At 39.2% G+C, this 14,085-nt stretch overlaps 1 protein-coding gene across 9 annotated transcripts in view; it reads left to right on the forward strand.

The window, feature by feature from the left end:
- Positions 1-213: 213 nt before the first annotated feature.
- NFIA (nuclear factor I A) overlaps positions 214-14,085 on the forward strand; it is a 348,500-nt gene continuing 334,628 nt past the window's right edge. For all 9 annotated transcript variants that reach the window (XM_031058563.1, XM_005422969.2, XM_031058564.1 and 6 more), the window contains exon 1: positions 214-543. In XM_031058563.1, the coding sequence (XP_030914423.1) occupies positions 448-543 (96 nt within the window). In that variant the 5' untranslated portion in view covers positions 214-447. The remainder of the gene's footprint in view (positions 544-14,085) is intronic.

Consider the following 14,085-nt stretch of genomic DNA (forward strand, 5'->3'; position numbering starts at 1 on the left):
GGCTAATAGCCTGTGGCGATCTCCCTCCACAGTCCACTACCTGCCTTTGTCCTATTAAATCTCTTTATTCTTCTTAAAAAATAAAAAAGAGGAAAGAAAAACCTTGCAGACCAAAATCATCTGAGTGATGAAGCCCTAATTTTGACCGCCTCTCTTTGATGTTGAGCAGTGGGTTCTTATTTAAAAAAAAAAAAGAGTGAGTGAGAGGGGGGGAGAGAGGGAGAGAGAGAGAGAGAGAGAGAGAGGAGAAGACAGTGCTAGGAGCAGATGACTTTTCATCTCCACTTCACCTTGCCACTGGGTCTGTGAGAGATTGGTTCATTGTCAAGGAGATTTTTTTTTTTTACCCATGATTCCATATGGTATGGACCGGGCTACATGTTGCCCAACATGCCAGTGCAAATGTTTTCTCAATTAGGTGTCTTATCTCCCGTGAGTTAGCATCAGATGAAGCTTGCTGACAGCATAATGGCAGGGAAAACCTCCGACGGCTCCATCAAATGGCAGCTCTGCTACGACATCTCGGCCAGAACTTGGTGGATGGTGAGTTGGCAGCAGGGCTGCTTTTTTTTTTCTCCCTTTTCTACTTTCCCTCCCTCTTTGACAAAATGTCCCAGACCTCACATTTATCAAATTAACATTTGATTTTTTTCACACTCTTCAGTAGAGCAGCCTCACACTTGTCCCACTTGTGTGCTTTCCCCTGTGTAACAGGAGACTGTTAATGTGCACTACAGTTTCCAGAGGGAAGCTTTTTCAATTCTCCTTAAGGGAAAAAAAAAAAAAAGTATGCAAAGAAGTAGTTTGAAAAAGCCTTGTTGTGCAGAGTAACTTGTCTCAGTCGGCTGCCTAACGCTCAGTTTGTTTTATTTTATCTGCTGCTTTCCAGCGTCTGTGTGCGCGTGCATTTTTCACCATGCAGTATTTTGTAAAAAGGGAAGGTGGAAAGTTCAGTCCGTTACAAAGCGAGTCGATCCCTGTAAAAGCCTGGAACGGTGCGGTCGTGGCGTGGTGTAAAATCATCACGTGTGAGAGGAGCGCGGTTTGCGAGGTGCTGCCGTTCATCCGAGACCCCAGTCTAACTTTTCCCTCCGCTTGTTTGCCTTAGAACAGGTTCCCGGGCTGTGCTGACCTGGAGCCATGTGTTACAGATCCCACATAGTCTGGCTCTAGCTGCTTTTGGGCATAATTAAAGTTTCAATAAAGTCCCAACGTGCTCCGTAGAACGAGTTAACTAGCATGTCATGGTCAGCCGGGCCAGACAACCTTTGACATCTTGAATCTATAAGAGGTATAGTGAGTTAGGAGGATGCACAATAGCCCATTGTAGCAGAAGATGCAAGTCCTGTTGCGAGGAAGAGAGTCCTCAAATCATTACTGCCCTCGTTAGCGTGTTGTCCGTTAGGGATTAATTCGTTAGCAGCGCATTTTTAGTTTTCTGTAATTATTATTCTTGTGGCAAGCGTGAATTCTTCCAGTGAGAGGAAAAGTTTGCTGCCAGGACAATGAATGTATTATCCGCTCCTAACTGGACCGTGAACCTCAGCTCATTTCACATAGATATCAGTTAAAAAAGGACTGGCGAGTGGAATTACAAAACAAGGCATGATCACTTTCATTGTATGATACGCTGAAACAAGTCGGGGGCTTTCCCTCCCCCTCGCGGCCCCGGACCAATTTTGGTATCATTTGGAAAGTTTAAGACCTCAGAGGACTTGAAAGACTTTTAAAAGTGAGATCCGGAAGGTTTTTATTCTGCAGCTTGGTGGTAGCCATTGTGTATATCATGTGGCTTGTATTTAAAGGTGTTTGGGCTCGGGGTTTTCCGTTTTGGTTTTTTTTTTGTCTAAACTCTTAATTTTTTAAGCATCTATTAGAGGTTTGCCAGCGGTTGCCAGTGAAATGTAACATGCAGTGTTTGGTTAATGGGAATAGGGAAGGCTAACCACTTTACTTATAGTACTGATTTTCCAATTAGACTTTCTGCCAGGAGAAGTTGGAGGGGGAAGGGGTATTTGCATGCACATAAACTGTTGATTATTCATGTGACTTTTTTTAGCTTGTTAAACCCCTGTAAATAAGGCTGTTGATTTTTAGTTATCGTTTTCAAAACAAAGTTTTTCAAGTACCTGTTTTAGCCACAAGATTTATATCATGCTGTGATTTTGCCTTATTCCAAGCCATTTGTATATTTTATTACCACTCCTTTTATTGTCTATCGGCTGCTTTTATGATGAGGTATGTCCGTGTTTATTATTTAATAAGTATCCTCAAATGTTACTAGGCAGTTATTAGCACTCTAGAGAAAGTGTCCAAGGAAGTTTCATTTCAGTCACATCTATTTCACAGATGTTTTAGTGCTGTAAATATAATATGTAAAAATCCTGAAAACATTTAGTAATGCACTTGCCTGAAAATAAACAGTTTTATAACCACACATGCTGTTGTTTAGATTAAACATCGCAGAAAGTTCTCCTTAAACTTGAACGTCACACCATTTATTTTCTAGTAGAAAAAAAAAATCACTTAAATAGCCTTTTTTTGTAGAAGTTGTGGTAGATAAGAGATGTTATTTTTAGCTGAAGTGAATAATTCAAGATCTTTACAATACATGTGTTAATTGCAAATAATTTTCGTACAAAGTTTCAATTATTGATGGAGTAATAAGCAGTTTTTCATACATAATGAATCTAAAACACACAACAAAAATAGATTTCTTTTACCCCCCCCCAAACCTCATCCCATTTGCCACATTCTTTTCATCAAAAGTAAGCTAGAGAGCAGATTTTAATGTTTTAAAGACAAATAAAGCTTTGAAAATTACCTCATGCATCGTCTGGCTGCACAAAATCTCAGCTGCACAGTGCTAAACTTCGGTTTGGTATTGCCAGCATACAAAGAGATGAGTGAATACCCCTTGCACCCATATGGACTCAGCTGCCAGCACTGGGATATGCAATTTTGCTTTTTAATGAATCGTAAACAATTTGTGTGTCAGGCAAGGGAGTTTGGTTTTTTTCTGGAGCAGGTTCTAAATCCATTTGAAGCTATAGCTCTGTACTGTACTGGAGCATTATGCCCAAATTTAAAGGTTCTGTGTCACTGGGATGAAAAGACCTGTTATAATGAAAGAAACGGCTTTATAAAAGGCTGGGTGTAGTAATCTCTCTCTCTTTCTTTCTTTCTTGCTTTCTTTCTTTCCCTCTCTCTGCCTCTCAACCTCACACTCTCCCTCTTTCACCCCAGTCTATAGCATGTTTATAGCCAGCTCTGGAGATAATGGAGATTGGTTGATTGCATGATTAGTAAAATGAATGGATTTTAGCATTGGGCAAAGCAGCTTGCAATTTTGAAAGGTGGCTTTAAAATGCAGAGTTCTAATTTTGACCTTATTTTCTTTCATAGATAATCTTTATTAATGCTCCTTTAATTCGTTTTTCCTCATCACAGCTAGTTTTTCTCCCCACCCATCTGATGGAATGGCTAATATATTTTATATTACTTGCCAAAATAGCAAGAGGTCAAAGTAAAAGAAAAAATGTTATTTCTCTTTCTTGTAGACAGTTGTAAATGTTTCAAACTATTTCAGTAGAAGCTGCAGGATTTGTATATTTCAGTAATAATTGCATTTGTCTCCACTGTTATAAGGCACTCTTACACCTAATCTACTTTTTTTATGTTTTAATCAAGTAAATGCAGAAACAGTTATTATTCTGTCGATATTGTAATGTGACATTTTAGCATAAAATTTCCCCCAAATGCTGTAAATTTGTGTAAGAAGGAGCTATATTTATTTTTAATCTATATATAAAATAGTAAATAATTTAACCGATATAGGACCCTGAAGATACAAGGTGAATTTGTTGGAAAAATGATCATTATTTTGTTTTCATTGGCACTTTGAATTGAAATTTGCTGCTGTCAAAGAGACACTAAAGGGTTAGTCATAGAAAAGTTTCAGTACTCTGTTTTGCATTTGTAACAAATATGCGCAGCTGTGCTACTTTTATAAACATTTATTTCAAGCTGATTATTTTTTTTAATTATTTGCTCTAGCAAGCCAGTATGATGTGACCATAATATGTTTAATAAGGGATTGTCTGCAAAATTCCTTTGCATGGGGTTATTGAAATAGATGTGCAGCAAAGGTATATACTGGAGGGAAAATCCTCCATGGGAAAACAAAACTAAAGACCCCAAACTGGGCCAAATTCTGCCCAAGGTTTACGTTGCTACCAGCCTGAAGTGGCTGCGCTGGGAGGAGTGGAGCAACTCCAGGTTTGCTCACCTGAGCAACTGAGTTCCAACCTGGACCCATAATTTGAGTTATCTCCATCCAAACAGTTTCAAACCCCCAAACTGCGCTCTTTGTGAAACATCTGAAGGGAAAAAAAAGCCTCATTAATAAATAAGAAGCCATTTCAAATGACTCCATGTATGAGCAAACTGCTGTTATTGAATGCGACAGTTAAAGCAGATCTTCCAGTCATTTCCAAAATAATTATTTTCTAATTTTACTATCCCGCTCTCGATCCACAGTTCAGTGTGAATGTCTTTATTTTCTGTTGAAGCCATGAGTGAAACCAGAATTTATTAAAAATAGTCAGCCTAGGCTTAAAATGGTAATTTAGTTACTTTAAAGGTTTTTAACATCATTTTTTCACTGAAGCTTTTGGTGACTACTTTTCTCCCACACCTCTGTTTATTCAGAGGAATAGCTGGAATTACTCAAGTAATTAATGCAATTTTAAAAAATATGAAAATGTCAAAATGTTGCTAGCGTTTCCATCAATTAAGAATTAATAGAATCCTCACTATAAATATCATTGCAAATGAAAATAAAAATAATGGTGCATCTAATAAATATTCAATTCCATCATATGGAAAGTTAATTGGCACTGCCAAAATACTCAAAAAAGTATTTTTTGTTTAAATCACTGAGCATATCTATACGCACTTTCAGTCCAAGTTTATCATGGTAATCCCCACATGCTGTTGAACCGTCCGTGGCTTTGCTGCTTTGTGCTTCTTACTTATGATTTATGGTATATCAAAAGGCTTACATGTAGCAATAATTATCCTGCTCCTGCCCCTATAAAAATAACAAAGTGTGAACATTGTAACATTGCAGCATGGATTTCCTTTGTTTTATACAGTAACTCTTGTATGTTCATACACTGCTCAGCTGCTGTATAAATATTTTTAATAAAATTATTCCTTCTCTATCAGAGTTGCTAAATTCTCTGTCTAGCTTAAACACTTCAGTGCGTCATTATACATACTTTATATTGTATTCATTTTCTATAAGTGGCCTCCTCTTGCTTACAAGTATTTGTCTTAGTTGTTTGCTACTCTTTTTTCCTTCACCTGTCCTGAATATTGCCATGAATGTTTCTAATTTAAAGCCAGAGGAGTCAGTGGCTGATTAGAAGACAGGAAATTGGAGGATTAAACTGTCTGGTTGAACTTCCTTTACTTATCAGTACTGTGTAACTCACACTGGATTATAAACTCATTGGGACAATTTCTACAGCGTATCAGTACTTCCGTTTTCTTAGTCTTTATTTTTGAGGAGAAAGTACAGAAAATGGGGAAAATGGACAATTTGCAGGTAAAACCAAATACTTTTTAATAACAGTGAAGCACTGGAAGTTTAAATTAAATTTGTACAGATGTCTTCAGGTATGAGAATTCATTCAATTTTAAGTCCTGCAGGTCTATAATATAGATTTTTAATTCAGTATGTAAACAACCAAGCAACAGATACTTTCGGGGAGGGGGAGGGAAATGACATCATTTTGGTAAGAGGAGAATGCGCCATGTTAACCCTTGTTCAACCCCCTTCCCCTCAGAAACTTCCACATCTGTTGTGACACGACAGTGTAGCTGTGGGACGATCTGAGGAAAGGCTGGAGAAAAAAACTTGTTTATCCAAAAAAACTTTGTCTAGTGCTGCCCACCGAGCCAGGAGCTGGAGATGTGACGTCCTCGCTCGGCGTTGGCCGGGAGGAGGATGTTGTGTAGGTATCTGTGTCACCAGGAGGAAGGGCACAGCTTTGTTCCATCCCCATGTCTGATTTCCAGAGCTCATCATGCCCCTGGTTGTGAAATCATTGTGATAGTTGGGAAAGCCAGTATCAGCACGATCTGGTGTGTCTGTGTGGTGAAGGATGAACAGGAGAACTTCCCAGCTCAGTCTGAACTGTACCTGAGGGGTCTCTGTGCTACCGCTCACCATAATTTAATTTTACATGCTGAACTGAGATCAGAAGGTGTCAAAACTGTGTTTAAAACCAGAGAAAATAGCGACTACCTGAAAGATCTAACATCTCGATTTGAACGTAATCATGTACTCCAGTTTAAACACCAGCACTGGATCTTTAAATGTACTGGGATGCTTGTGATGGTTTCTGACAGTCTGGCCTTTATACTTTTGGCAAATCCCTCACTATAGTAGAAATGGAGACAAAAAAATAAGAATGTTCCGAAACTTTTTGCTGCAAAGGTCCCTGTAGCTTCCCTACAAATGATCTGAAACTTCTTAAAAATAAGGAAACAGATATTTGCTTTCCTTAACTACATATTAGAGAAAAAGATAACATTTTTGGTTTATTAAAAGGTTCCCATGCTTTAATCCCAGAGCGAAAAGAATCGCACTGTGCTGCTTGAAGCATCCCTCTCCGTCAGGTGTGGTCACTCACACTGATTAATATTTAAAGATTATTTTAGGATGAATAGAGTTGTTTCTTCATTGACATTTGAAGATAAATATTCCGGTACATAACAGCATGGTTTGGACTGATAATATATTTGTTATTTCCATGAGTGTCACTAGGAACCTCTTTCACAAGTGCTGCAGGTAATAATTACAGAGCTCATTTCGGGTGCTCGAATTCATCGTATGTGTTCAAACACACACTTTGCACATGAAATACACTCATACTCTATTCACCCACAAACAGCAGAGGTCCTGCCATACTCCCAAGAAATTCAACTGATCTTGGAGCAGGAGAAGCTAGTCTGAGTGAGGATCAGGGGCTGCACAAACCTGCAGTAGCTCTTTTACACAAAGGTTTTTGCCCTTACATTCACCGCAATGGAGATCTCTGGATCTATTTTCCATAGAGGAGATTAATGAAGAGTAATTCTCAGTAAGATAAAAATCATTAGAACAGATTAAATAGATGTGTTGACTAGTGGAGTGAGATTCAAAATATTTTGCCTGTATAAGCGTATCTGTTGTTCTTTGGTGGTTTGTTTTTTTTTTTCAGAGGCTGTGAAACACAAAGTTAGCAATACAAGTAGGGATGGGTGGAAGTGTTGGATAGTACAGATGGCACTATAAGCTTGTAGGCTCTTACTACCCATAATTGCAATGCCCTTGCTTTCAAAGGAGTGCAGGTTGCCCTTGATGTACGCAAACAGCCATATTAATTTCACAACCCAATTGGAGTCACACACACGGATTGAGGTTGTCAATAGGAGCAGTGTGGAAATTAAGAGCACAAACAGTGCTCTCAAATAGGCCTTTCTGCTTTAAACACGACTAACTCAAAAGGCACAGGGTGTACATGGTCACTGACAGGATATTTCCATAACTGAAAGTCTGTGAGTAAATTAAAGGGGAGTTTTTCCATAATTTTTTTTTAATCCAGAATTCAATTAGTATGAACCTGATTCCGCATGGAAATATACTGGTAAAGAAAATGGAAAGTAGAGCCTGTCTTATTGGTTTATGTCAAGGGAATATAAAGAGTATTCCAAAGCGACCCAAGTTAACCTTTTGTGTTCAATAAGAAAAGAAAAAAATCTGCCTGATTTGATCATTCAGTCAATATTTATATTTACTTTTAGGAACAAATAGAGACAACTTGCATGTGCACTTCTCTTTGCCATGGTCTTTTACTAGAAATTTTCTTTTGTGATTTTATTTGAAAGAGGGTAAGTTAAGAAGAATGGGTTAAATGGATTATTTAAGGCAGTGACTGAAAGGTGAATCACTAGGGTTTTACAAGAGCACAAATGGGGGACAAGTTTTCAAGGATTATAAGCAAACACAAGTAAAATTCAACTTTACCCATGATCTGCTGCTAATGAGGTCTTACAGTTTAGACAAATTAGGACTTGTTGCTTCCTCTCCTTTTACCTTGGTTTCTGAAGGAAATCAACTCTCTATCTGCCATGTGCATGGAATGAAATTAGCATAAGGCACTACTTGATACACACAAGGCCTTCCCTCTTGTCAAAAAATCAATGAATCATGCTCAAACAATTTTAAAGAAAATAGTAACTTCTTGTACAAATTATAACTGTCTCACCTGATTTTAGGATGTAACTTTTTCATTATGGAGACACATAGAGTTGTTGAAACTTGTTATTTTTCTATGGGCACCCATTCTTTTTGTTCTTAGTGAAGTTTTCTAAGTATTCCACAGATAAATGGGAGAAATACCTTCCAGGGAAGTATGAGGGCATGTAGGAAGAGGACAGAGGCTTATAATGGTGGGAAACCCTTGGTGAGGGCCTTGCTCTTGGCAAGCAGTGACCTTTGGTAATTTCTAACATAAATTTGTGTCAAGAGCTGAAGGTGTAAAGAATAGAAGGAAGAGGATGGACCAAAGAGTGAGTGCTCAGTACCAGCTCTGTAAAGGAGACTGAAGGGAGGGCAGGCTGTGATCTGAGGATGTTCCCTAGCATTAGGAAGGGATCACACCTGAGCGGAGAAAGTGAACCACAGGATGGGGGTTTTTTTCCTACTCCAATCACTCCTTGAAGTTGTTTCTTTTCCATTAATTAAAATCCCATTCAGTAACATATGGACTACCAACTGCTCAGGTCCAGTAACTGGACCACTGCACAGAAAACTTTGTGGTTTATTTTCCTCTCTTTGGATGCAGATGCAGGATTTGAATAGCAGAGCAGTTCCTCATTTGCCCAAAGTATTCTGCACTGAGGCAACTCCACAGCAGGAAGCCAAAGAGCCACAGGACAGCAGCAGAGGCTGAATAGAGCAAGGCTCTAAGGCTCTGTGGCAGGTCCATGAGGTGTCCCCCATGACCAGCAGTGTGAGCACTTCTGATTGCATCTGCTCTGTTCCAGAATTTTAGGGAATGTTTTAGGGAACTTTGCTGTAAAGTCTGTCTGGTGGTAACTGAGAAAAGGAAAACAAGGGAGGGAAAATGTGAAGATCAGGCTGACAGTGTGCCCCTGTGGCACAGGGGTTCAGAAAAGCCTAATGCTCCACTGGGCATGTCCCACAGCCCTGCATCCTGGTGTCTCCCACTTGCAGCTTGACAAAGTGTGATTTCACAGCACCTTAACCTCCCTCCTGGAACCAGCTGTCCTCATCTCTGAGTGGTGCAGTCCACCTTTCTCTTACTTGCCCCAGTTTTTGAACCTACTCCTTGATCATGGAACTGATACTTCATAAACCCCCAGATCATTGCAATAGTGAAATGCAGAGGGACAGGGAAGAGCACAAAGCCCTAATGAAAAAAATGTTTTATCTAGTCAGAAAGTGAGTTATTGTCTGCCTAAAAACAGATAGATAGATGGGCTGGGGACTTTTATTTTACCTTGCAACAGGATAAGGGGCTAGAGCCAAAACACATGGAAGCTGTACCCTGAAAAGCGGTGTGAGACAAGGCCTTCTGGAATATGAGAAATACAGACTGATAAGGCTGGAACAGCAGAGCTGCAGAGTTTTGAGTATTGTGAAAATTTCAATATGATGCAAACATCTGTTCATGTACTCTGGACTGAAATACCCAAACACCTGCACTCCCATACACATGCTCATGGCTGCAGATTCCTTTGTTCTAACAAGTTTTCTGGGTGCACTCTCTGGGACAGGTGTGCATGAGCTTGATGTGGAATTGTTTGTATGCAGAAGGTGTTTGCACCTGAAAAATGCAGGTGCCTGCTTTAAATGTGTGTTCTCACAGGCAGATGTGCAATGTGTTTCCCTTGGTTTCTGTACAGGTCTGCCAAAACAATCACTTCAATTCCTTTATGTCTCCTCATTCCCTTGTATGGAATAGAATAAAAAAACTCACCTCAGAAAGGGTGTTAGATGGTAATTAATAGGTTTTAAAAAATATCTGTAGATGCTATAATTGAAGTACTTGCCTTTTTTAAAATAAAAGTTATGTGTGAATATAAAGGTTTGCAGAATTAGGGAACTAAAGACAGGAAAGACTGTGAGTCTTTCCATCTCCCAGCAGTCTGTTTTTTACTGTTTATTTATTGCTGACTTTTATTTTGCCTTTAAGCCAAACACTATGGGTTACTCATATAGCATATGCTTCTTCACTCTGCACACAAGTAAAAGCAGTGATCTCCAAATCAAGATAATATTTTAATAAATCTTGACTGAGGATGCCTGAAGTGGTACGAATGCTCACACTGTGTAAGACTCAGGCATCTCCATGCATGCCACTGTTTCATATTAAGTAGGAGTTTGGTAAATTGGGAGGATTACTGGGATTTCATTAAAAATTAAATGTACAATTATTTAGATGAATTTTTCACATATGCTTGTGGGCAAACAATTTTTGATTAGTTGTTGACATATAGTACACACAGTGCGTGTGTGTGTGCGTGTGCACATGTATATTTACATGCACGATATATAAATAAAATACAGACAGTAATGCAGTGTTAGGAAAGTCCACTAGTAGTCATTAATTTGACAAGACTTGTATAGGATGAGAAGAATGATCTTCCTCAGAGTGAAAAATTGTTTTCACTACATCACATTAAGACATTTATCCAATGAGCAGCGTAAGAGCTCAGGACCAAGCACAGCTCATCTCAGCTCGCTTTACCTACCTCTTTGTAGAACTTCCTCTTCCAAATGATGCCGTGGAAGAAAAAATGTGTAATGCCTGCTACTGGCCTGGGGTTGCAGGATTTGCATCAGTGGAAGGAACTCTCTCCGTTTAATTTTAATTAGAAATCAGGTGGTAAAGCTGGGGAAATGATTTGTAAAGATCTGAAGTGTCTGAAGAGGAGTGGCTTGAATAACACTGTATTAGTCATGAGGCGAGGAAGGAAGAATGTTGTCGTGATTTGAAAGTAACATTGTTCAGTAAACGAAGATGTGTGAAGCACTTGCTAAACTAAATTAGTTCTGAGGTTTGGTGTACATTTGTGTAACTCTGTTCATTGAAGCTTTGAACAATTGTGAAGGAGAAAACAGAAATTCATTTATTAAGTAACAAAAAGGTTGAATTCTCTCCTGGTGGTGTTTATCTGCAGTGATTCAGCTGCGATTTTTCATATTTCAGACAGAATCATTAATTAGCACAAATAAATAGACACAATACTGTGTAAGCCTCTGAATTTTATTTTGAGGTGCCAATATAACAAAGACTTTGCTTTCTTTCACACAAACAGAAGTAGTAGAGAATTTTTAGGACCCTCTGCTCCTAATTTTTCTAAAGAAACTGTTCCTTAACAGATGACCTTTTTCTAATGCGTGGATTCCTTATGCAAGAAGGGTAAATCTTGCGGTCTGAGTGTCCTCTGTAGAATATAATTGAAAAATCGTAGCCATATACTTCATATTGTATTATCTTGTGATTAATTTTTCTAAGAGTTGGTGTTCCAACCTCTTCGTGGGGAGGGGGAACAGGTTCTGCACCCTCAAGTCACATTCCCACCTCATTTTATGGTGCCCCTGACACTCACCCATCTACCCAGGATTTTTACCTTTGTGCCACTACACTTGTTGCTGTCTTACTCACTTAAGAAGTACAAATAGCCCCAGCATTGCCAGCTGCAGTCCCAGGCTGGATCATTACTCCAGATTTGAGGTTAATCAACTGCAAATTCCATTAGCTTCATACAGAGTGAAAATAAAGAACAGACGGTCTCGCATGTGAGCCAGAAGTCAGGTGCAGCACAATACGGCCAGCCTTCAGGTAGAGGGATTTTTTTCCCCTTTGGCCAGCACCTCTAAGATCAGACCAAAGGAGCAGATCAAAAAAGATTTTCATGAAAATTTTATAGACTCACTTTTTTTTCCCCTTCCATTTTCTCTCTATTTCCAATTGCAAACATTAGTTCTTCACTTGGCTGTGGCAGCATTTTTACCCTTTTTTCTGCTAAACACTACGGAAAGTTGTTGTTCAGAGTTATATTCTCAGGCACCTCATGTTCTTTGCCTACTTGTTGATTGTGTGACTTGTTTTACTGCTTGAGGAAACGCTGGGTGAAGTTTGGGCAGGATACGGGGGCAGTTCACTGCTGAAGACCCATTTACTGAGATTCAAGTGCTGACAGGCACACACACCTTGTGAGCTCTGCCACAGATTTCAATAAGACTCACATTATCAAAGCTGGACACATGGGAGAGCAGAGGCAGGAACCAGGCTTAGACACTTTCCTGCTGCTTTTATTCCATGCTCTGTCTCCCCCCACTCCCCTGAGCTTTGTTTGTCATTGGTGATTTTCTCACTAGTCCATTTAAAATGTTTAACTACTTATTTTTGCATGTGCTGCAAGGGTCAATACTTATAGAAAAAAAAATTAAAATTATTCTGCAATGAATTTTGCAAGTTGAATGCAAAAATAATGCCTTTGATAATCCAAATATTCTAAAGCAAAAGCTTTCCCATAGAGCAGAAAAAAACTGCAGGAAAGTCATGTCTGTGGGCAGAAGTTGAGATGCTGCTGCACTCACAGTGCTCTGCACTTTCCAGGCTGAATTCTCAAAATGTACATTAGCACAGTGATTGCCAAACAATGTGAATTTTGTGTGCTTTGGTTTTTCTGTGCATCTCTCTCTTTTCACCCAGTTTTGATGGGGAAGGGAGGTGCCTCTGTGTGTGTGTGTGTATATCTCCCTATATACATATGTTAGATTATCACTGGCACACCACTACAAAAGGTTAGGGAAAATATTGCTGCCAACAGAACTAAAGATTAAATAATCCAATCTCTGGGAACTGTAAACTAACAATCACTATCACAAACGGGCCCTTTCTAATCATAGTTTGTGGTGGAATGAAAGATGCAATTGTCTGGAATTGATGAATATGGGATCCATGCTGGCTTCAGGGTCAAAGGTGACTTCATGCAAAGGTCCCTTTCTCTCTGGCACTGCTGCCTTTGTATAGCATAGCTTGGCAGCTATCTCTTTGCACTTCGGCTACCTGCCAATGCAGCTGGTACTGTGCAACTGTCTGGTACAGACTACAAAGCATCACTCAGCAACCAGCAGCTCCGCATGGGGCCCCTTTTCTAGGATGACAAAGAAAGATGGGCTATACATTCTGCCATCTATGCCCATTAAAAAGACTCTTAAATTGCATTACTACAAGTTATTGTTAATTATGTAGTAGTCTCTGGATCTGTATGATCCTTTGAGGGCTTGATAATCTTTACTGTATGCTGGCAGTGTGAGTAATCAAGAGGGAGAAATCAGTATTTTGTTGTGTAAAAAGTAAGTACTTATGTGGTGAGTTGCTTGTGTGTAGCCATATGAATGAAACCTTCACTTGGACAGGTTTCTGGCATATGCAGAAATAAAACTGATTCAACTAGGCAAATTACTTGTGAAGTTGTGTCCTTATAGTTTCAATATTCATGTTGCAGTTAGACTTGGGAAGTGCTTTTGTTGGTAAGCGTTTATCCTGAAAGCTTGCTGGTTGTTAAAATGTGCCTTGAGCAGAAACGGGGATGGAAGAAAACAAAGTTCCTGGGTACATTAGAATAAACTATTTCAGTTTAGAAATCATAAAACTAATCGGTATTTAGAGGAGAGGATTCTGATAATGGAAGTGGCATCACTGTCAGACTGATGGGACGCTGAATATCCTGAATATTTTTTGCCTCAGTAGTGCATTTCCTTCCTGTTCTTAAGAAACTGTTTGCAGTGTAGTCAACAAAAGTAACATGTTTGTCCCCCTTAAATTTGAGGTCCTGGTTGTCTCCTGAGGAATGACTGAGCTACTTCTGTCTAGGCATGATGAATTGCATTGCAACTAAATCTGCCGGCCTGATTCCAATGGGTATTTTCCAACTCCTGTAAGTCTATCAGTGTTAATATAAAACTGGAATCGCTAATCTGGGCAAGCAAGA

This window comes from Geospiza fortis, unplaced genomic scaffold (assembly GCF_000277835.1).
Source record: "Geospiza fortis unplaced genomic scaffold, GeoFor_1.0 scaffold396, whole genome shotgun sequence".
NCBI classification, from domain to species: domain Eukaryota; kingdom Metazoa; phylum Chordata; class Aves; order Passeriformes; family Thraupidae; genus Geospiza; species Geospiza fortis.